This window comes from Caretta caretta, chromosome 7, assembly GCF_965140235.1.
Source record: "Caretta caretta isolate rCarCar2 chromosome 7, rCarCar1.hap1, whole genome shotgun sequence".
NCBI classification, from domain to species: Eukaryota; Metazoa; Chordata; order Testudines; family Cheloniidae; genus Caretta; species Caretta caretta.
The window spans coordinates 6,278,394-6,300,992 of NC_134212.1; the positions used below are offsets into that span (position 1 = coordinate 6,278,394).

The following is a 22,599-nucleotide window of genomic DNA, read 5'->3' on the forward strand; positions in this document are numbered from 1 at the left end:
CATTCACAGTTGCAGAAGCTTATGGGGCAAGGGGGTCAGACAATTATTTAATGATAGAGGAGGTTGAGATTCAAAAAGTTCGAGCTTTATATCTGTTCAAACACAAATTGTCAAATATACACAGTAAATAGCCTTAAAATCAATCTCTACTTCATACTTTCTCAAGCAGCATTTTTACCGATCTGTAAATTTCTATCATCGGTGGGAACATTTTGTCACTGATGTGTGTGTGTTTGGTGAAATTGTTGTTTACTGACATTTATGGCTGATTCTTCCATGTCTCTCTCTATAGGCGCACCAGAAAAGCACCAGTCAGTCATATTTACACACTGGGTATTCCAATCTCGTTACTGAGGACTTGTCTTCACACACAGTGCTTCAACTGCACAACTGGAGCTTAGTGAAGATGTTACTATGCCAACAAGAGAGTTTCTCCCGTCAGCATCTCTAATCCACCTACCCAAGAGGCGTTAGCTATGTTGATTGGAGAAGTCCTTCCATCGACATAGTGCTGTCTGCATTGGGGGGTTCATAGAATCCTAGACTTTAAGGTCAGAAGGGACCATTATGATCGTCTAGTCTGACCTCCTGCACAATGCAGGCCACAGAATCTCACTCACCCGCTCCTGTAACAAACCCCTGACCTACGTCTGAACTACTGAAGTCCTCAAATCATGGTTTAAAGACTTCAAGGAGCAGAGAATCCTCCAGCAAGTGACCCATGCCCCATGCTACAGAGAAAGGTGAAAAACCTCCAGGGCCTCTGCCAATCTGCCCTGGAGGAAAATTCCTTCCCGACCCCAAATATGGCGATCTGCTAAACCCTGAGCATGTGGGCAAGACTCACCAGCCAGACACCAAGGAAAGAATTCTCTGTAGTAACTCAGATCCCACCCATCTAATATCACATCACAGGCCATTGGGCATATTTACTGCTTATAGTCAAAGATCAATTAATTGCCAAAATTAGGCTATTCCATCATACTATCCCCTCCCTAAATTTATCAAACTTAGTCCTGAAGCCAGATATGTCTTTTGCCCCACTGCTCCCCTTGGAAGGCTGCTCCAGAACTTCACTCCTCTGATGGTTAGAAACCTTTGTGTAATTTCAAGTCTAAACTTCCCGATGGCCAGTTTATGTCTATTTGTTCTTGTGTCCACATTGGTACAGAGCTTAAATAATTCCTCTCCCTCTCCGGTATTTATCCCTCTGATATATTTATAGAGAGCAACCATATCTCCCCTCAGCCTTCTTTTGGTTAGGCTAAACAAGCCAAGCTCTATGCGTCTCCTTTCATAAGACAGGTTTTCCATTCCTCGGATCATCCTAGTAGCCCTTCTCTGTACCTGTTCCAGTTTGAATTCATCCTTCTTAAACATGGGAGACCAGAACTGCACACAGTATTCCAGGCGAGGTCTCACCAGTGCCTTGTATAATGGTACTAAAACCTCCTTATCTCTGCTGGAAATACCTCGCCTGATGCATCCCAAGACCGCATTAGCTTTTTTCATGGCCATATCACATTGGCGGCTCATAATTATTATGAGCTAATAATTCCTCATGTGGAACTGTATCAAATGCCTTACTGAAATCGAGGTAAATTAGATACACTGCATTTCCTTTGTCTAAAAAAATCTGTTACCTTCTCAAAGAAGGAGATCAGGTTGGTTTGGCACGATCTACCTTTTGTAAAACCATGTTGTATTTTGTCCCAATTACCATTGACCTCAATGTCCCTAACTACTTTCTCCTTCAAAAATTTTTCCAAGACCTTACATACTAGAGATGTCAAACTAACAGGCCTGTAGTTACCCGGCTCACTTTTTTTTCCTTTCTTAAAAATAGGAACTATGTTAGCAATTCTCCAGTCATACAGTACAACCCCTGAGTTTACAGATTCATTAAAAATTCTTGCTAATGGGCTTGCAATTTCATGTGCCAATTCCTTTAATATTCTTGGATGAAGATTATCTGGGCCCCCAGTTTAGTCCCATTAAGCTGTTCGAGTTTGGCTTCTACCTCAGATGTGGTAATATCTACCTCCATATCCTCATTCCCATTTGTCATCCTACCATTATCCCTAAGCTCCTCATTAAAGACTGAGGCAAAGTATTTATTTAGATATTGGGCCATGCCTAGATTATCCTTAACCTCCACTCCATCCTCAGTGTTTAGCAGTCCCACTTCTTCTTTCTTCGTATTTATATGGCTATAAAACCTTTTACTATTGGTTTTAATTCCCTTTGCAAGGTCCAACTCTACATGGCTTTTGGCCTTTCTCACTTTATCCCTACATGTTCTGACCTTGCACTTTTCACTATTTAATTTCATCCTATTACTATTACTCCAATTTACAAGGTAGCTTTCCTTGCTGATCCCTCCCATCTTCCACTCCTTGTCGGCTTTCTGCTTTTTCTTAATCAGAAGGTCGGTGTAACTACCCCTTACTCAAAGGTCAGTGAACTACCCCTGAGCAACATAATTATACTGACATATGTTTATAGTATAGACCTGGCCCAACAAACTAAGCACAGTCTGGCAAGACAGCAACTGATTTAAAACCACTCATGTACTTTGACAACAATGAGCTGTTATCTTAACCCAGCCAGAAATGGGACACTTTGTAAAAAAAAAAAAAAAAAAAAAAATGAAACACTAACTGCAATATACTGCTCTCAAGCCACGCATAAAACTCCCAACAGCAATTGTGCATGCAGATTGAGAATGCCATATGGGCCTAAAGCTGTTAATATCTAACTTGTCACCATTAAGATGACCACCAAAGGATAGAAATGTTGCATACCTCTTGAATAGATCTACATACTGCAGGCTAATTGAGCAGAAGTGAAAAACTCAGACATCACCCAGAACACCATAAATTAACAAAAAGAAAATGAGTACTTGTGGCACCTTAGAGACTAACCAATTTATTTGAGCATAAGCTTTCGTGAGCTGCAGCTCACTTCATCGGATGCATTCCGATGAAGTGAGCTGTAGCTCACGAAAGCTCATGCTCAAATAAATTGGTTAGTCTCTAAGGTGCCACAAGTACTCATTTTCTTTTTGCGAATACAGACTAACACGGCTGCTACTCTGAAACCTGTCATAAATTAACAGTGTGGGTACAATAAAGGATATTACCTTACCTATCTTGTCTCTCTAATACCCTGGAACCAACTCTGTAAAACGTAACTTAACAATGGCAAGCTTACTCTGATAACATGGAGAGCAATGAAAAACTCTTACATTTTGAGCTATAGGAAGAGTGTGATGTTTTGCATTTGTCTACCACAGTTGATATATCAACAGAGAACAGGAAGCAAAATATTTGTTTGGCAATCTCTCAATTCCTTGCAATAACTGGAAAGCACTTACCTACACATGACAGTAATTAGATGGGTTTAAGAAACAAGACATTGGCTTATTCACAATAAAATCCAAGTCCCAATGATGTGATGGATTTTCAAGTGCCTGGCATTTAAAGCCAAGCCACCACTAGATTAATAATTCAAGAATGAATGAAGCTATCCTTTGTACAGCTTCAACAGTTGATATTCATTTAAACGTGGTCAAAGAACTAGTCTAACAATTTCCTAACACTGGCTCTTTAAACCATGTCTGTTTCTGATATAAATCTCCCCACTGTATTTTCCACTGAATGCATCTGATGAAGTGAGCTGTACCTCACGAAAGCTTATGCTCAAATAAATTTGTTAGTCCCTTAGGTGCCACGAGTCCTCCTTTTCCGTTTTTAATGATTGCTTTAGTTTAGCAACCACCCAGTACAGTACTTGATGGATCTAAACTCTAACAATTAATTTTCACTTGCAACAGGAAGGAAGAAATGAAGCCAACAGAAGGATATAAAGACCCAATCCTGTAAATTTCATTCACACAAGCAAATGACATGGGCCTTGTACATTGTGCAGTCATTTACAGTGGTGCAAATTGGAAGTAAAATGCTACCATCCTGGTCTGGTAGCATTTTAGATTTACTTTGCACTCAGTTTGGCCAAAGGATGATTCAAAGACCATTGAAATTAAGTCAATGGGACTCTTTCCATTGAACTTAATGGACTTTGGACCAGTCCCAAAGGCAATGGAGAATCAGGCCCTATAGGAGTACTGTGACTGATTGCATTAGTAAGGATGACAGGAGTAGACCCTGGGATTGCTTTTGAAGTAGTAACTATTGTTATGCTAAAATCAAAAATTAAAAGAGTGATCACTTGTCCCTAATGGCTCTAATCCTTTCCACTTCCACATTAACTTGCCCTTGGGACTAGAAAGCATTTTGCACAATTAAATAAGGCATGTGACAATGAAAGCAATTCCAGTTCAAGTTCATGAAAGCTGGGGCGGGAAGGGGGAAGGGAAGCAGCTTCTTAGCTAACAGTATTAAAATTCCCTCCCAGGTTTTAAAAAAAAAAAAAAGTACTTTTAAACTAACTTATTATCAAATGCAATTTGAATACATAAACCAGGTGTTTTAGTACTTAAGACTTGCTATTTGGTAGTTAGTCTATAAAGTCTCTATAACTGCTCTGACCCAGCAAAGCAGATGCTAAAGCTAAAGTTAGGAAGTTAATTATTGCACACTTTCATAAAGCTGAGCAAAATTTAACTGAGTTCTCTCAAGGTGGTTAAACACCTTGTGACCTGACTCCCTGGAACTGAAGTTGTTAGGGTGAGCTACAGTCAATTCACCCTTGCAGAATGGCTTTGTATATGTGGTTTGGTTTCAATATACAGGGCTGATCATGCTACCCACACTCACATGAAGTCCCAGTGAAATCACTGGAAACACACCTAGGAGTACAGGCTATAGAATCCAACCCTGTTGTTCTAACTCTCAATAGGAGTTCTAAATCCAATTGCTACCAGTGACAATTATGCAACAAAAGGAGAATAGACCCTTACAGTGAACTTCAAAACAACACAGCAGTGTTTTAAACAGCCCTTAGATCCTCTTTTTATTTACCTCCCTTTAAAACCATCTAATTATTTCAGAGAGTCTTTTCACTGAAGTTCATGAAAGGTACTAATGAGAACACAAGGAAAACAAAACTCCTCTCTCTGCTCAGTACACAGGTACAGTACACAGGTGGGGAGCAGTAGCACAAGCTTTGCAATATTGCAAATGACAGGTTTCAGAGTAGCAGCCGTGTTAGTCTGTATTCGCAAAAAGAACAGGAGGACTTGTGGCACCTTAGAGACTAACCAATTTATTTGAGCATAAGCTTTCGTGAGCTACAGCTCACTTCATCGGGAGCATACTGTGGAAACTGCAGAAGACATTTATATATATATATATATATATATATATATATATATATATATACACACACACACACCAATATATATATATATATATAAATATATATATATAATGTCTTCTGCAGTTTCCACAGTATGCACCCGATGAAGTGAGCTGTAGCTCACGAAAGCTTATGCTCAAATAAATTGGTTAGTCTCTAAGGTGCCACAAGTACTCCTTTAATATTGCAAATGTGTCTCAACCCTGACCTCATGGGGCCACTGCTTGGAGTGAGAGGAACAGTTCAGATTCCATGCCAGCAGAGTCCTCTGCCTCTCTGAGGCTGCTAACAGGGGGTGAATTTTTGATTGCGGTTTCTGTGATGTGGATACCAGAATTAGAGGGAGACCCGGACTTTCATTTCACAAACACAAGCATCGGCCACTGCCATCTTAGGAGGCATCTAAACCAGCCACCTATAGATGGAAGAGGCTATACTCCATTACTAACCCCCTGATCCATCCATCCGTCCGTCCACCCCAGATTTCAAGAAACATGCACACTTTTTTTACTGTAATTTTTGAAGATTTCCCTTTGGATCTCCCGCAGCCCACTGAGAAATCACATGCATGGTGACAGGATAGTAGCTGTATTTATAGTCGCAGTCTAGAAAATACGGTGTGTTCTGTATTTGGATTAAGCAAACTAAAAAATCCTACCTTATTCAAATGATGGGCATTCACTGAACTGTCACAGAAGACAAACTCAGATCTTTCCCTTTTAATAACATCAAGGCAAATTCTCTGTTACACCGCAGTGTAAATCTGGAGTTACTGTAGTCAATGGATTTATTCCAGATTTACACCAATGTAACCAAGAGCAGAATTTAGTTTTGGTGATGGAAGTTTGTTATGCTGCTAGGATGACAGCCGGAGATGGAGGAGTGAAATGAGGGGGGAGGTGAGGGGCTTGCTTGGTAGCATATTCTGACAATCAAGCCTAAAGGCAGAATTAATGTTAACTCCACAGGATGTTAACTCCACTTCCATGACTACGGACCCAGAGAATTGTAAATTGCTACAGTAGGATATAGAAAACAGCATTTATAGACTGGGGGGTGGGAGTGAAGAACAAAAATGAAACGGGAAATGAATGATCAAACCCAAATAAGAATCCAGTGAAAAATAACATTCTACGTTCGTTCATACATACGAGACAAAAATGATAATTGTCTGATTACTACTGGCACAGCAAACCAAAGAAAGTTCAAATACAAGTCAGTCTGAGCTTGCTTAGCAGTGTATAGAGCTAAATTAGATCTAAAGTCTTTAACGGCAAAAGGATTCACTAAAAATGTACAGATTTAACTTATAGCATATGTGCAGACAGAAGTGTCATACAGCAAAACCATATAATACAGCACACCATTCACAGGCATGTTAAAGCCGGGCGGAGGACGGAAATCCCATTTCGCAAAGGATTTGGAGATTTCAGCATTTGTCTTTATTACGATTAGGAACAAAACCAGAAACTTTCTAAATTCTCCACAAAAGCAAAAATTCTGAAAAAAAACCTTTGTTTCGATTTCACCTTTTTTATAACACGCGCAAGGATTTTGAAACAAAAAGTCGTTTCAGACTGAAATATCAAACTGTGCCGTTTCTTGAGATGTCTGGGTACAGGACTAAGACCTCACGGCCCAAGTTCATCTCCTTGTTAATGGGCGTGGCTAATTTTGCCCCACTCGGATCTTTTCAGTCTCTGCACCTGGGTATTTTGCTGGGTGGCAAGACCAAGCAGTACAATATTCTGACCATCAGAAACATCCAACCCAGAAGCATCTGCCTCTGAGGACAGTTGCCCTGCTGGTCCTGAATCCTGGGTTTTCTTCTTGAAACATATCAAGCATGTTAACAGCTCAAAGCACAACAACATTTAATATCGCTCCTGCAAACGTTACACCTTCCCGTCTACGATGCTTGATTCCCGTGCTATGAATTCTTACGCACTCAAGCGGATTCCTGCAGGCAGTGGGCTAACTGCCAGCTAAACGGGAGGTGTGGGGGGGCATATAGACCTTCACAATTACCACAAGTCCCCCCCACCCCTTCCACCCCAGACAGGGCAAATTTGCTGACATCCCTCTCCCCAACAAAAAGGGTCTACACCACATCCCTCCCCTCTATCATTCCCCTTTCCAAATGTCTTGTATCTTCTCTCAAGCCCCTCCCCAAGGCTCCCGAAAGCCCACATCCCTTCCAAAGACCCTTGTGCCTCTATCCCCATCAGCTCCCCTCCTCTCCAAGCTGTGCCCCCCTCCTCTCCTCACCAGACCCCCAGGTCTGAGTCACCTCCCCCACTTCTCCTCTCTCCTACTGGAACCTCGTTCATGGGAGGGGGAGGTGGACTGGGCTCAATCTTTCCTGGGGAGTCAGCTCAGGCCCCTCGCCTGGGCCGGCTCAGCAATCAGAGCCAGTGGGCAGGCAAAGGAGGGAGCTCAGCCCAGCTGGCTCCTGAGAGCAGCCTGGTGCCCGCCCAGCCAGGGGACAGAGCAGTGCCCAGTGGGCCCAGCTGCCTCCTCCCAGCCCAACCCGACCCACCAGCAGAGACGCAATTGCTGAGCTGCACTCTGATGCAGCCTCTGGCTGTTCCCTCAGCTGCTTCCCTCCCCTCCAGAAACTGTCTCCACCTGCCCAGTAAAATTAAGCTGCGCAGGTGCCATTCTACTATTCCACGACCCCCCCCCCCCCCCTTCGTTCCCCCTCACTTGGGCCTGCTATTAACCAACTGGTTCCTTTGCATTTCCACTGGGAGCGTGAGGAAGGGCCCATCCTCCCCGAATTTCTCCTCTTCCTGATGCCTCTGCCCTGATACAGGCACCTTTTCCTGCCCTTCCTGCCGGGTTCAAGTTCTGCCGGGCTGCCCGTCCGGGTCTTGCTCTGCTGAGCTGTCATTCCAATCTCGAGCCACAAGGAGGCAGCGGTGGGTGGGCTGAGCAGAGAAGAAGCCATGTACCTGCTCAGGGACACAGAGGGCAGCTTGCAGTAGTAACGGGGCTCCAGCAATCTAGGCTCCCAGGGGCCCAGCGTCTGTCTGAGTGCGGGGCAGCAGGAGGTTGCAATCAGCAGGCAGCAGGGGAATGGAGAGCGTCTGGGATTATAGGGGCACTCCTGCCAAAACTCATGAGTCAGGCCCTACACAGTCATGGGGTTGGCTTAAAAATAATAAAGGTTGGAGTCTTTTTATAGACCTCCCAATAGTCCCGAGTTTCTCGGGACTGTCCCTCTTTTACCCCCATGTGGCCCTTGTCACAGTTGAAGCTGGGAATGTTTCCGGCATTCAGGCCACCTGGGCGGGGGCATTGTGAAAAGGGGGCAGGTTGGGCCAGACCCCCATTTGAGAGGGCTCCCAAACCCAGTGGTATTGCAACCTGGTGCATAGGGTCATGGCACCACTCAGGTTTGGTTCAGCTGCCCCTCTTTTTCTGCCTGTGGAGAGGCAGCTGGGCCAAATTTGAATGACACTGCGCCCTGCTTTAGCCACTAGAACCATTGGGAGGTATGTTTTTATTTGCCTTCTGGGTTCACGTCAGGCTTTTCTTCACAGCCACAAGGGCCAGAAGCTTACTTCTGTAAGAAAGGAAAGCTGAGATTGCCACCTAGTCACAGGACTCCAGGAGCTGGGGCTTTAAAACACACAGCCAATATTGTGAGACTCACAACAATACTGCAAGCTAGAAACACAGAAGCAGAGATGGGAATGATTCCTCAGGGATGAGTGGGGTTGAGAGGGATGAGTAAGGTTGGGATGAGGAAAGATCCTGTGGGAAGAGACACAATCCTGAGATATGGAGGCAGGGGTAGGGGATGCCAGGAAAGGGGAGATTTGGACTCTAACAAGTCACATATAATCTCATTACCCTGAATCAGGTGTCCATTTAAAGATCTTTCATTGGCATACGAGACTAATTTTCTCTTTCACACACACCTTTTGTGTGTATCGGGTGGCTAGCCGCAGCCTGAGGCACATCCTAAAGTTGAACACACCCCATCATAAAAATCTTACAATCAAATATTGTGACCCCAGTTTCCCATCGCACAAACACCGGTTTACAGTCTCTCCTGCACAAAGGAAACGGAAGATCCTCTACCCTCTCCTATGACAAGGCCCCCACCTAGTCATCCCTCAGTCTGAGCCTCTCACCTGTGGAACCCCAGCCTCCCTATAAGCTTGTGAGGAAATATGGGCTTTGCAGCAGGCCCATAAACTTTAGAAATCCAGGCTCCAGCAGACTCAGGAGGGGCAGTCACAGGCCCATGGGAATGGCCTGACTGTAGCTACTCCTGCCCATATCAAGGGAGCGCCACCAGTAATCTCAGGCAGAGAGATTACAACAGAATGGATGATGGGAATGGAGGGTGCTCGGCACATTACAGGTGCTCGGCATCATCTAGGATCAGGTCCAAAATTAACCCAGGCTTAATTGTAACAGCGATCTGGTAGTGGAGGCCAGAGTACAAATGGCCCCAGGACGCTACGTGACTCTCCAGTGTTATGTTCAGCAGGACAGACCGTTAAAAGCTACTTTGAAAGTGTAATGTATTACAAATTACTCATGAATGTATCTGAGAATCGGTGACATGTTACTGATTATTTCAGCATCATGTGTGTCAACTGCACAGCGAGTCATATTTTGCACCATGACTCTTGGGGCATCATCAAAAAAGGACACATTTTTCAAGGAAAAAAAAGAATCCACATAATATTCGGTCTACACAGTAATAGGTTACTTCTGTGGACTAGGGTATGGAACCACTTGTGATATAAACTGATTGAATCCAATAGAGCTATGCGATATCAATGTGATAACCGTACATTCAACGGCCTTCACCTTTGGGAACTGCAGGCATTCATCGGGCCAGAAGTCTGGGAAGCGTCAGTGTCCTATGAGATAATGACGACACTCGGCATGACTGCAGCAAAAGCTGCCTCTCTATTGAAGAGATGAGCAAATAATTCACAGCTACTTTGCATTTCACCTTTTTCCAGTGAGAAGTTCTCAGATGCTAGAGCTAGCGAATGGCTTCGGAACGTTTTTGTTTGGTTTTTGGTGCTCTGGGAGTTAGCTATCCAAGTCGAGTGGTGACGTTTCTGTTTGCTGAACCACTGTAGCTAAACAGCCAAGCAGGAATTTAGAAGGTTAAGTCGAAATACGCAGGTCAGAATTTGGGACTTCGCATTTGTGACACTTTTGCGTTCGCTTTCAGGAGCTGCTAGAACATTCTACGCTCGAGAGCGGCTCCTAAGGAGCGTTGGTGCAAGAAAAGCTTGGGGACTTGTAGGGTTGTGGAAACGGAGCAGAAAAGGTTGCAACATAACAGTATTTCCTCTCCTCCTCTTATCAGTCCGTGTCTGCAGGGGGCTCTGCTGGAGCAAGTTCTGCCTGTTCTCCCACAGCCCAGGGCTCCTCTGTCCTGCACTAACCTGAGAACTGCTCTCATTTCTTACCACCAGAATACAAATAGCAGGACGGCCTTTTCCTGGCTCTCTTTCAAGATGGGGAGGACTCTGATCATCTTCTTATCAGTGTCACACCAATGAGGTGAGTGCCGCTGTTTCATCGGAGAGTTTTGCCCTGGTGGATGCTTCTGCTTTAACAAATGTCATTACAGGGCTAGCCCTCAACATGACTTGCGACTGCCATCCAAAACCCAGTGCAGCTATTTCCCAATCCCCAGGCAAATGAGTGGGAGGGGCCTATTATCCTAGCAATGAAAGTGGGGTCAGCAGCCAGTGCTCACATTTGATCCTTGTTCCTACAAATGAGAAAAAGCTTCTTATCTATTTCAGCCACAGCCTGAGTCTGTTATGCCAAACTGAAGGAAAAACGAGGTGTAGCTGGGAGAGTCTGTGCTAAAGATTTTTTGGGTTTTTTTTAAATGTGAAGCTGGAAAGAAAACAGAAAAAGCATAATGAAAGGTCAGGTGGTAAGTGGATAGATATCAGAACACAATTGGGATGCGAAGGAGGAAAGAACAGAAACAGCTAATTCAAAATATAACTTTTGCAAGGGGTTTGTAGTAAAAGCTGTAAGAAATGGACAAATCGGGACTAAATAATAAGCAAGAACAATATGGAGAAAACAAAACACAGCAGATAGGTAGAATTATAACAGAAAACTCCAGACAAGCTGTAAAGCATGAATGGATAATACTAGCAAAAGATCAGAAATAAATTAACCAAAACTGACCAAAAACACACCTCAGGAGAGATATAAGAGAGAGAAGGAAAGAAAGGTAAGCAGCAAAAAACAGATAAAGATGAAAAGAAAACACCGGAGAGAAATAAGGAACCCTACAGCACAGAAGGTGTTGGCTTCCTATCCCTCACTTTCTGAAAGCAACAAATCATATGGGTTGTTTGAGCATTGGCCTGCTAAACCCAGGGTTGTGAGCTCAATCCTTGAGGGGGCCATTTAGGGACCTGGGGCAAAAAATTGGGGATTGGTCAGGGGGTTGGACTAGATGGCCTCCTAAGGTCTCTTCCAAGCCTGATATTCTATGAAATTAAAAATTTCAATAGAGGCAGTAGGCTGGAAGGGGAAAGCCACAGATATAAGCACAACTAATTAGTTTGTGTGATGTGTACAAGCATACAGGTGTGTTTGGAAAAAAATGAATATGTTCGAAGTCACGTTCATCCAACCCCCTCTGGGAATGGAATGAGAGATGAACCAAACTGGTTTATTTATATACTGACCGTGAAGTAATACCCATAGCTGGACTAAATTAAGACTGGATGTTTTTCTAAACAATATGCTCTTGTTCAATCAGAAGTTGTGCACTTGATGCAGAAATTATGGGTAAGATTTCCCGGCCTGTGTCATGGACTAGATAGTCGTAGTGTGCTCCCCGCTGACCATGAAATCTATGAATCTACAGAACTTCTTTGCCTTAGGACCTGCGAGTGTACACTGGTGAGCGTACAGTTATCATCAAGTCCATTGGGTGATCTCTCAAGTGATTATAATACTGATTCTCATTCCTTTCGACAGCAGCGGCAGACCCTCCCTCCATTGAACTCAGGAAGCTCAGCTCTCCGCCTTCAGTGGGCAGTCTCCTTTTTGAATTAAAATGACCTTTTTTTAAACTCTCAATCTCCACCTCGCTAATCGGGACCTAGGGGAGAGTTTTGTGGGAACACTCTGCTGGCATGAAGCAGGGAGAGCGAGCAGGGCTACCACGGGCAGCATGTCTAAGCAGCGCCCCCTAGTGGTATTTAAAATCCACCCTGGCCAGTCTTCATTTTTTAAATGCTGTTCAAGCAAGTCTAGTTAGTTAGTTATTGTGCCAGAGCCTAGGGGGGTATAAATCAGTGGAGGAATCACCTCAGCAGGTCACCCCATGTTCAAGAAAGATGAATTTAAACTGGAACAGGCACAGCGAACAGCCTGTAGAATGATCAGGGGAATGGCGGGCCTAATCTTAGGAGAGGAAAGTGGAAGAACTTGGCTTGTTTAGCAAAATAAATAAATAAATAAATATCAGAGAGGATAGGATTGCTCTCTATAAATACATGGGGGTGGGGGGAGGGAAGAGGGTAAATACCAGGGAGGGTGAAGGGCTACTTAAGCTAAAGGACAGCTTGGCACAAGAAAAAATGGATATAAGTGGGCCATGAACAAATTCAGGGCGGAAATCAGAAGAAGGTTTCTAACCATCAGAGGAGCGAGGTTCTGGACCAGCCTCCCAATAGGAGTTTTGGGGGCAACCAACTTTATTAGTTTTAATAGAGAGCTGGACAAAAATATATGAGTGTGACTGTAAGACAGGAGGATGGTAGGAGGCAGCCCTGGGGCTCACTTGCAGTTTATGTCTTATGCTCTGAAAGCTCATGCTTCAGGGTTTCAGCCAGTCACCTGCAGGGGTCAGGAAGGGATGTTTTCCCCTAGTGTACGGGTTTTTAACTCCTTCCTCTCAAGCATCAGGAATGGCCTCAGAGGGAGATGACACATTGGGTGGGATGGGCTCTGAACTGGCACCAAGCATTCTCTCTCTCAGGGGCTTGGCTGGTTGGTCCTTGCTCAGACGCTCAAGAGTCTAATTGATCAACAAATGTGGGTCAGGAAGGCATTTTTCCCCAGGTCAACTTTGGGGGTTTCTCACCTTCCCCTGCAGCGTGTTGGTGCAGGTCACTCGCCAGGATTATCTGGGTAGATCTCATTTAACCATTTCCCTGATATTGTGGGTGCGTTGGACACTGGTGCCTCCTATTCTCTGGCACAGAAAAGTCTAGTCTCCTGAAAGCTGTGATACTTCGGTCTCACTCTGGCTTTGGGGTTTAGCGTGCATGTGCTGGGAGGTGTTGCTGGCCTGTGATATACAGGAGGTCAGACTAGATCACCTTAAACTCTGGGACTCTATTGTGATGGCCGAAGGAAGGGAAGGGTTAGTGAGGGTACAAAGTCCTCCTCTTAACTCCCGATCTACTCTGGCAGGAAGCAAGACATAGAGAGAAGGATATGGGACAGGCCAACAGTGAAAGAACAAGGAGAAGCTGCTGTTAACAGCATCATAACCCAGGACCTCAGCATAACTACAACTGCTCACTACACTGAACAACAGCAAAGCCTGGGCAATAGTTTATTATAACACACGTCATTAGTCCAGTAACCTGTATGGCAGAAAAGCTGTGTCGTGGTCACGAGAGCCTGTACTGCATTTATCTAAAAAGCATAAAACGCAGCTACTGTATAAGAAACTGCTAATTAAAATGCAGCAGAACCAAAAGACAAATATGCCTGCATTCCCTAGCTGACCTGATCAAGTGAAAACTAATAAGAGTAATGATAAATGCTTCATGGAGATCGCTGGAAATGAAAGCCCCTACTTTATCCATCAATCATACCTCAGGGGGAAAAACTTTTCGCAGACGCTGACGGATGTCTACAACTACTTCATTATGCTAAGAACACTCTTGGAGCTGGGCTAAGCCAGAGATGGAGGCGGCTCCGGGAGCATACGGCAGGGGTCGTGCAGACATTCTGGGTACAGTGCCCTCAGCTTGCCTGTCGTGCGGAAATTGTTTCTGGGTGCAAGAGCCTCTAAAAGAGAGAGATTTAACAAAGCCACAGTCCTGCAAAGGGGTCTGCCCACGCAATGCTCATTGTAGGTTTGGGGTCTACGTCTTTCCTGGGGTTGAATTTCCGCTTTGGGCGGATTTCCGGTTTCCCCATTAACTTGCAGCACAAATGGACTTTTCACATGTTGGCTGCAGCCACAGTATAAATTTAATGTCATCTACAGATCTCAGGTACAATGCAACTGAGCTCATAAATTCTAATGAGATCATTTCCTTTTCCCCCGGCTTATGTGAACGCGGCAGTTTGCCCAAAGGTGGCTCCAAACTGACTCCTAAAGATAAACTTGAGAAATGTTGCTGGGCTTCACATTCTCCCTGAAGCCATCTGAGCTACTCTCTTGCCTCTAGAGGTGATGGCAGTGGAAGAATATGGGTGAGCCAGTGGAGGGAAGTGCATACACCCTGTGCTTTCACTGCTATTTCAATGTCCAGAGTTAACAACACAGCACCTGTCACCAGCACAAGATTCACTTAAAAATTGTTGAACCAGAAATGGGGGACGGGCAGAAACATGCTGCCGATTTTGGATCCTTTGAACCTTATTATTTGGACAGAGCTTTAACTTATTGGGCTTCTCTTTTTCCAGACCGTGTGGAGCAATAAAGAACAAGCAGCAAAGGAAAAGGGGAAGCACAGCAGATTAGCAGAGGACAGAAAAAGACCTGGATAATTAAGCAGAATAATACAGCTTGATTTCTTGAGAAAGCTAGTGTAGCACGAACACCTGGCCTGAAACTATTAGATGCGTCAGAAGGTTGAACTATTTATGATCACTGCACAAAGGGAAAGACCCTAAATTGTTTTCAGGGCCTTTCCGTCTACCTTTGATTCAATGGGTTCCATGATCTGCTGGTCCGTTCCTCCAAGGGTTACTGGTGAATTGTGCCAGATTCCATGTTTCTTTCCAACTGTTCTGAGTCTCCTGCATCTGATCTCAAAGAAGGGAGCAGAAACAGCTGGAAGAGAGAAACCAGAGTGGCATAGTCCAGCAGCAACCCTTGGAAGAACAAACAATAAAAGCCTTGTGAGATGTACCATTATCCCCCCCAACGTGTGTACACGTGTGTGTACCACCATGCTTCCATTACCATGAAATCTACCTTGGTCTTTGATCAGTGCCTTGGGACATCTCCTTGAATCACTGTGTCACATACCAGGTCTAACTATATCGACTTACATTTGAATTGCAAAACCACTGCCTACATCCTCCCTCCCTCAATGAGCCACAAGTGTAAAACACAGTGTAAATTCTGTAGAGCACTAATACAATACAAACGCATCACAAAACAGTCCAAAGCAGATTTTCACTGTGTACATGCTAACGCATACAAGCGGCCAGATTCTGCGGCTCTTACTCACATCAAATCATACCTTTACTCCATGAGTAACCCCACCTACTTGAAGAGTAACCATACCACTCAGCCTGAGAATGGTTGGCAGATTCATGCCCACAGTGTTTAGGTTGCAATATACCACACAAGAGGCATCTGTAGATTTAGTACGCCAAGGAGTGGCGCCCGAACATGGGGAGAAAACAGGAGACCCAAGAAGAAATTAATTAGTGAGAACATTAAGTAACCTCTGCCAAGGAAGAGGAATGGTTGGGAGAAGAGACTAGTCACTGCATTTTGGACTAATTCAGGTAAGGAGAGATGGGGCCTAGAAAGACCATGATGGAAGGAATTTTTGCAAGCAAGATGACGCAAGTTGAAAGCACAAATGAGTTTCAGCTGAAGTGCAGGAAAAATTGTGTATTTTGGAGCTTATGGTTAGGAGGGAAGAAAAGTATGGTGGTACAGACACAGAAGCTGTTTAAGGCACAAGAGCTCAGAGATGACTACTTTACTTCACAGTAGGCACGATTGGGATCAACGGTGGCAATGGAAGTGGTAGAATTTGGCCTTAAGGTTGACCTTCTGAAGTTAGAAGTCAAAGACAAGATGTACCTCACCTGAACAATAGCAGCAAATGATCCCCAAAGCAAAGAGCACCACACCTAGATATTCACAACAGCCCCTTCGCTGCACGTCCACAATTACTTCTAGCCCAAACAGTGCCAACGTCCTCTCCCATATCACGGTAAATGGTTTATAATTCAGCAATGCAGAATCATGGAAGTGACTGTATGGGGAGTAGTCAAAGGAATACCTGAAGTATCACAAGTGTGCCTTTCCCCTGGTAAGTCTTTTTGAGGTGCAGTGTGTCTGTAGACCACATGTGGCTTATTGTGCTCTTCTTCATACTCTTGTCCATCAGGTGACAGCAGCGGCTCTACAAAATAGTCCCCATCGTGAGACCTGAATGTGCCTAGCTGGGAGCGAAGAGAGAGACAGGTGGTCAGCTTCCAGTGGGAGTATGCTAGAGACTAGGGCTGCATAATTACCATATAAAACGGACATGGTAACATGCAGAAGTTTCTAGGGCATTTACACTTTCTAACCATGTTCAGATTGGCAAGCAACCCCTACACCTGCGGTGGCTGAAAGCTATGGGCCCAATTCTGCTACACTGAGTAGCACTTTACTCTGTACACTTTATTCCCATTAAAACCTGGGAGATTAGTAACTTACACCACGAATACCCACCAGGAGTAGAATTCAGCCCTGTGTGAAGAGAGGACACATATTAGATCCAGTTCTTCCTTGAGAGATGTTTGCAAAATTACTCCTGATCTCAATGGGAGATGCTGGAGTGCATCTTCGGGCAGAGGTGGGCCCTATTATGTTCTGCCCTCTCTGTTTCTCATACATAAAATGTGCCAAGAACAACTCTGAGCAGAGACAAGCTGAGCGTGGCATCCAGTAGCTTGGAGGAACTCACCTGGTGAAGATACTGCCCATGAGAGGATATCAAAGCTTCTAGCCCACATGACTGTGGAGCAGGCCATGGGGAATGCCACTCCCAGGCAAAAGTACACCATCGGACAAAAAGGTAGAACCGTAGAACCATAAGGCTAGAAGGGACCACAAGGGTCAGCTAGTCTGACCTCCTGCCAAGAGGCAGGTACTACAAGCGAACTGAGCACAATCCCAGTTCTGAGCATCAGCTGCCGGCCACGCAAGACACACGCACCCTGGCCTTCCGCAAAGCGCATCCACCTGCCTCTCCGGGGACAGGTATGCTAGCGGCAGCCGGTCCGGGACCAAAAGGGGGCAGACAGCAGCTGCACCCCATTCTCCCTGGGGAACCCCTTTAACCGGGAAGGCTGTTGGTGGAGGCTGCCCAGGAGATGGAAGGTATCAACACAGTGCCCAAGGGCTCTGGACTAACTCCCGCCCTGGCCAGTCTCCCACGGGTCACCCCCCCCACCCCCCGGCAAAGACGGATCAGGATCATCCTTGGACAGGGCTCCCTACTCATGGCTAAGCTCCCCCCCAGGCAAGCTGAGGGCCCCCAGAATGCCCACACGGCTCCTGCCCTATGCTCCTGGAGCCGCCTCCATCCCTGGCTTAGCCCAGCTCCCAGGGAATGAGCCCCAGCTCAGGGGAAAGCAGCCAGACAAGCCCTCCTCCCTGGCAAGCTTCCTGCACAGCTGTTTGTGTTGGCGCCTTCTCCCCCCCCCCCCCCCCCAGCGCCTTCCCCAGGCTGGAGCCGGGAGGATGGAGAAGGCGTCTTGCCATCTCCTCCGGCCTCCTTAAATCCCCAGCAGACCTGGCTCGGGGCTGGCCAAGTGCCTTGCACCTCCTTAAGGTGGTCCCCGGGACGGGAGGGAGAGCGAGCGCGTGAGGCGGCCCGCTTGGCTGGTGGGGTTTAGGGGAATTGAATCCCCCCCCATCTCAATCTAAGGAGCGGCTCACAGGCGTGCCGGGGGGAGGGTGCAAACACCCCCAGGCCCCGTGCTGCAGGCAGGGCACTGACTGCTGCTGCTGCTGGGCTTCCTTGCAGCTCCCGCCCCGGCTCCTTCGCCTCCGCCCACCAAACTCCGCACGGCAACAACCAGGGGACGCTGCCGGGAGCGCACAGCCCCTGGGAAAGTGCAGAAGTGGGGAGGGGGGGGGCTGCAATGGGGCTCCCCGGCAGCAGCGGGCAGCGCAGCTCGGCCGCCCCGGTGAGTATTCTGGATCCCGGCTGCCTGCTCCGGAGGTTTGGGGTTTCTCTTCTTTCCCACTGAATGGGGGGGGGGGGGCAGAGCTTGGCGGACTGGCCCCCGAAGCCCCCTCCCGCACTGGGTGGCAGTTTTGCCAGGACCGGGGACTGAAGGAGTCAGGTGTAGAAAGCAGTGGAAGTTTGGAGCCCCCCCCCCCAACACCTGCAAGCTTTGCCGGGGTTTTGGGGGGTGCCGCACCAGGGATCCAGCGCCCGCAGCCCTTCCCTCCACGTCGGGGGCAGACGCGGCTTAATTGCCCCTGGCTGCGAGCCCCCCAGCTCTACTCCTCGCGGGCAGAGCGGACGGCCAGACCTTTGCGACTCCTGCGAGCCAGGCCAGCTCGCCCGTCGGGTGACCGGGCTAGAGAGGCCTGGGTTGCGGGGGTTTCACTCGAGGTGTGATTGCGGGGGGGGGCCCAGAGCGGGGGCCTCCCCCCCACCCCCCGACCCCGGGTGGCTTGCTCCACCTTAAATGCTGCTGGCGTCCGGTCAGGAGGCACCGGCTCGTGTTGTGAGCAGCCCCCGGGGTGACCCCACCTCCTTGCTTCCGCTCCTGGCCACCGGCGTGTGAAAAAGTCCCTGCCCCCGCTGACCTTCACAGAAAGCAGGGCAGCCCCTCCCCGAAGCCCCAGGAGAGGCTCCGGGTTCGCATCCCGCTGTCACTCGGGGGCTTTCAGTTACTGCCCTGGCTCCTTTGCAACCGGAGACCCAGCCCCTGGCAGGGGAGAGCCCCTGGCAAGATCGTCCCGGCTTAGAAAGCAGAGGGGACCGGGGCACGTGACAATCAGTGAGCTCCTGGACACCCCCCCCCCCCCAAAAAAAACTTTCCCTATGGAGCGGAGTTTTACTCCTCTTTAAGCCAGAGAAGCTGTGTGGCAACAGGAGGTAAACCATGGCAAGTTTTTAAAGGCGCAGAGGACTCCGCATCAAGGTGTTTCGTGTAAACACAAACACCTGGGAGATAAGGATTTAAGAGGCCAAGCTCGGACCTGGAAAACCCTAGACGCAGCGAGGAAGGAAGGTGGAGGGGAAGTCACTCACCATCCCTGAACACAGGCTGATGACTGCAGTGTGCTGGGGCTGGGTATTCACATGTCCTCTATAAAAACAGTGCTTAACGTCGCTGGCCTCCTGGGTGTAAAACTTGGTCTGGTTAACCCCCGGTTCTCCGAGGAGGCTGACCGTGAAAAGTGGCGCAATAAATCCAGAATGGGCCGTGAGGTTGAGTAGAAACTGCTCCCCAAAGGCGGAAAGCCTGTAGTGTGCCGAGGAGGAGAGGGCGTCGGTGGCCCAAGGGTCAGAGTTAATACTTCGTCTCTTTCTTTTGAAGTGTACGTGCGTGGGAAAGGGGGCTCCGAATTCGTTCACACGGGTGGGAGTGACGATCTCGAACTCGCGTAGTTTCTCCAACAGTTGAGCTGCAAAGAGTAACACAGGCACATGCCCTGTAAAGACTCGCTCTCTGTCAGGTCAGGCAGGGCATGGCTTTTTCACACACACATATCCTGGATGAAAGCAACAAGGCCTGACTTTCGGGGGGGGGGGGGGGGGGGGGATATAGGTAGCCATACTTACAAACCCAATCAATGCATGGCAGGAGCACCTAGAGCCTTTAATCCTAGACCGGGACCCCCACGGAGGTAGGTGCTGTACAAACACACACCAAAAAACAGGACAGTCCCTGCCTCCAGCAGCATCAGAAAGAATCCTCTTCTATAAACCCACCAGGGTCTGCCAGTGCCAATTGCCCAAACCCTGCACCCTTCCTCTGCTTAAAATGGATTTCTAACTTCAGGCTATTAGGAGCTTCAGAAAGGCTTCAAGAAAAGGAACAAGACCATGTCCAGCTGCTTCGGCACCCCCCCAGTGCACCGTGTTTTCACAGCCTGAGAAAGGCACACAACTTTGTAAAGTTCTTGTAACTGACGACAAGCAAAGAGAAAATCAATGAAAGCGATACTGCAGGGTCGTAGAACCCCCCCCCCCCCCCCCTGTTAAAATGAGATCTAAGAAACAGCCCAACGAACTGGAAACTTCCCCTGAATGAGCTCGGGGCGCCCAAAGCATCTTTCTTACCTTGTCTTGGATGCAGCTTCTGCTTCCTCGGTGCTGTGGTGGCTCCTTTGAAGGGGTCCTGCAGAAAGAGTGTTCCTAATCCCAGCGCCCACAGCACTAGCTGCATGGTGGTGCCTTAGCAGAGAGCAGCCTTCCCCCTCCCCCCCCCTTTTTATTCCACCCCCCACCCCCGCCCCGGCTCCTTCTCGGAGGAAGAAAAACTTCCGAGCGCTTCCCCACCCCCCACCCCCCAACTTCACTTTATTAAAAGTGGGAACCGCTCGCATCCGATTTGTTCACCCTGGGCTCTGCTGTGACCACAACGGCCAGCGGAGAGAAGATCAGCAGCAGCAGGAGGAGGAGGAATAATCGTGCACGGGGGATCGGACACACCAGCATAGTGCAGCGAGAGGGGCTCGGGAAGGAACAGGGAAGAGCCTGCTGCACTTTTGGTGGGCTGCTTTTTCCTCTCTCTCCCCCCCCCCCCTTTTCTAGCCGGTGCCCTCGGAGTTCTTGGGAACCAGCTCAGCAGACCGGAGGGGGGCGGTCTCCGGCAAAGCAAATGCCCAGAGCCCGCCCCTGTGAAAGGAGGGCTCCTCCCTGCTTTCTTCCCATGTCACTTTCTTCCCTTCCAAGGAAGCTTTTGATTCTGGTGTCCCAGGAGAAAAGACCCCTGTCCGATTCAGTACCTAGGCCAGGACTCCTTACCCTGGGAGGAGGGAGAGAGATTTACAATAAACTCAACGCTGCAGCAAGAATCACACTGTGAACTAAACTCTACCACTGTACTTTGTTCCCTGTTGTGCACCCCCCCCCCCCTTCTCAACTTAAAGCTGACCAGGAGAATCTAATGATTCCTTAAATCTTATTTGTTCTTCTACACCTAGTTACTTTAGATTTCTGAAAAATAGTTGCAGCTCTGATAGGCTTTTATCAGTTCATCCCTCCATGGATTAATAGTTCATCTGAAAAAGAAACCCTGTATTAACTGCATTTGAAGGAGTGAGAATAAGCACCTCTCCCTTTAAAAGAAATAAAAACAGCAAAATGTTTCCACGGTATGCATCCGATGAAGTGAGCTGTAGCTCACGAAAGCTTATGCTCAAATAAATTGGTTAGTCTCTAAGGTGCCACAAGTACTCCTTTTCTTTTAGCAAAATGACAGTTTTCAGAGGAACAGCCGTGTTAGTCTGCTGCAGTTTCCAGGGTACACATCTGATGAAGTGAGCTGTAGCTCAGGAAAGCTCATGCTCAAATAAATTGGTTAGTCTCTAAGGTGCCACAAGTACTCCTTTTCTTTTTGCAAAATGACAGTGTCAACGACCAGTCCTTGTAAACAGACTCATTGCTTTACTTTTGTTTATTGAAAGTACAAGAATGTTAAAAATTCAATTAACTTACCACTTTTGATGCTGTTTGTTTTCTTGTGCATTTCTCAGAGTTAGGATAATTGAAATCAGTGATGTGCCCCAGGTTTGTGTATAGTCCATTTAATTTCCAGCAGTGCCAAATATTACAGTGACTCTTTTTTAAATTCAAAATATTTCCATTGGTCTTAAAAATCTATACCCTTATATAAAAATCTAGTTTAAATTGAGCTCCAAATTTAAATTGAGGTGGTCCCTTTAATTTTTTTCCCCTGTTTTCAGGAAGGGGAAAGATACTGTCAGATTTAAAGGCTCCTAATCAAATGAAAGGCAAGTTACTTATGATCTCTCTAGCACTTTTAAACTACTTTACTCTCTGTGAACTTGGAGCAAAAGTCACCAGACTTTACATCATGAATGTGAAGACCAACAAATTGTCCCTTGCAAGAATATGCATGCTGTATCTCTAAATCTGTCACCCAGTCCAGCTGGGGCTGGGAAATGTTCTAGGCAGGTCTACAGTGAAGAATGGTTTTAAGGATAATGACAAGTTTCAGAGTAGCAGCCGTGTTAGTCTGTATTCGCAAAAAGAAAAGGAGTACTTGTGGCACCTTAGAGACTAACACATTTATTTGAGCATGAGCTTTTGTGAGCTACAGCTCACCTCATCGGATGCATTCAGTGGAAAAAAA

At 46.8% G+C, this 22,599-nt stretch overlaps 1 protein-coding gene across 4 annotated transcripts in view; it reads right to left on the reverse strand.

Moving 5' to 3' along the window:
• Positions 1–21,007, reverse strand: part of ADAMTS9 (ADAM metallopeptidase with thrombospondin type 1 motif 9) — a 137,108-nt gene extending 116,101 nt beyond the window's left edge. For 3 of the 4 annotated variants that reach the window (XM_075130221.1, XM_048858027.2, XM_048858028.2), the window contains exons 1-4: positions 20,841–21,007; positions 20,562–20,619; positions 19,527–19,903; positions 16,548–16,710 (exon numbers count right to left, since the gene is read on the reverse strand). In XM_075130221.1, coding sequence (XP_074986322.1) covers positions 16,548–16,710; positions 19,527–19,903; positions 20,562–20,619; positions 20,841–20,939 — 697 coding nt within the window. In that variant the 5' untranslated portion in view covers positions 20,940–21,007. Of the gene's footprint in view, positions 1–16,547; positions 16,711–19,526; positions 19,904–20,561; positions 20,699–20,840 lie in introns of those variants that run through there. The other variant, XM_075130222.1, reaches the window with a different exon arrangement.
• Between the last annotated feature and the right edge of the window lie 1,592 nt (positions 21,008–22,599).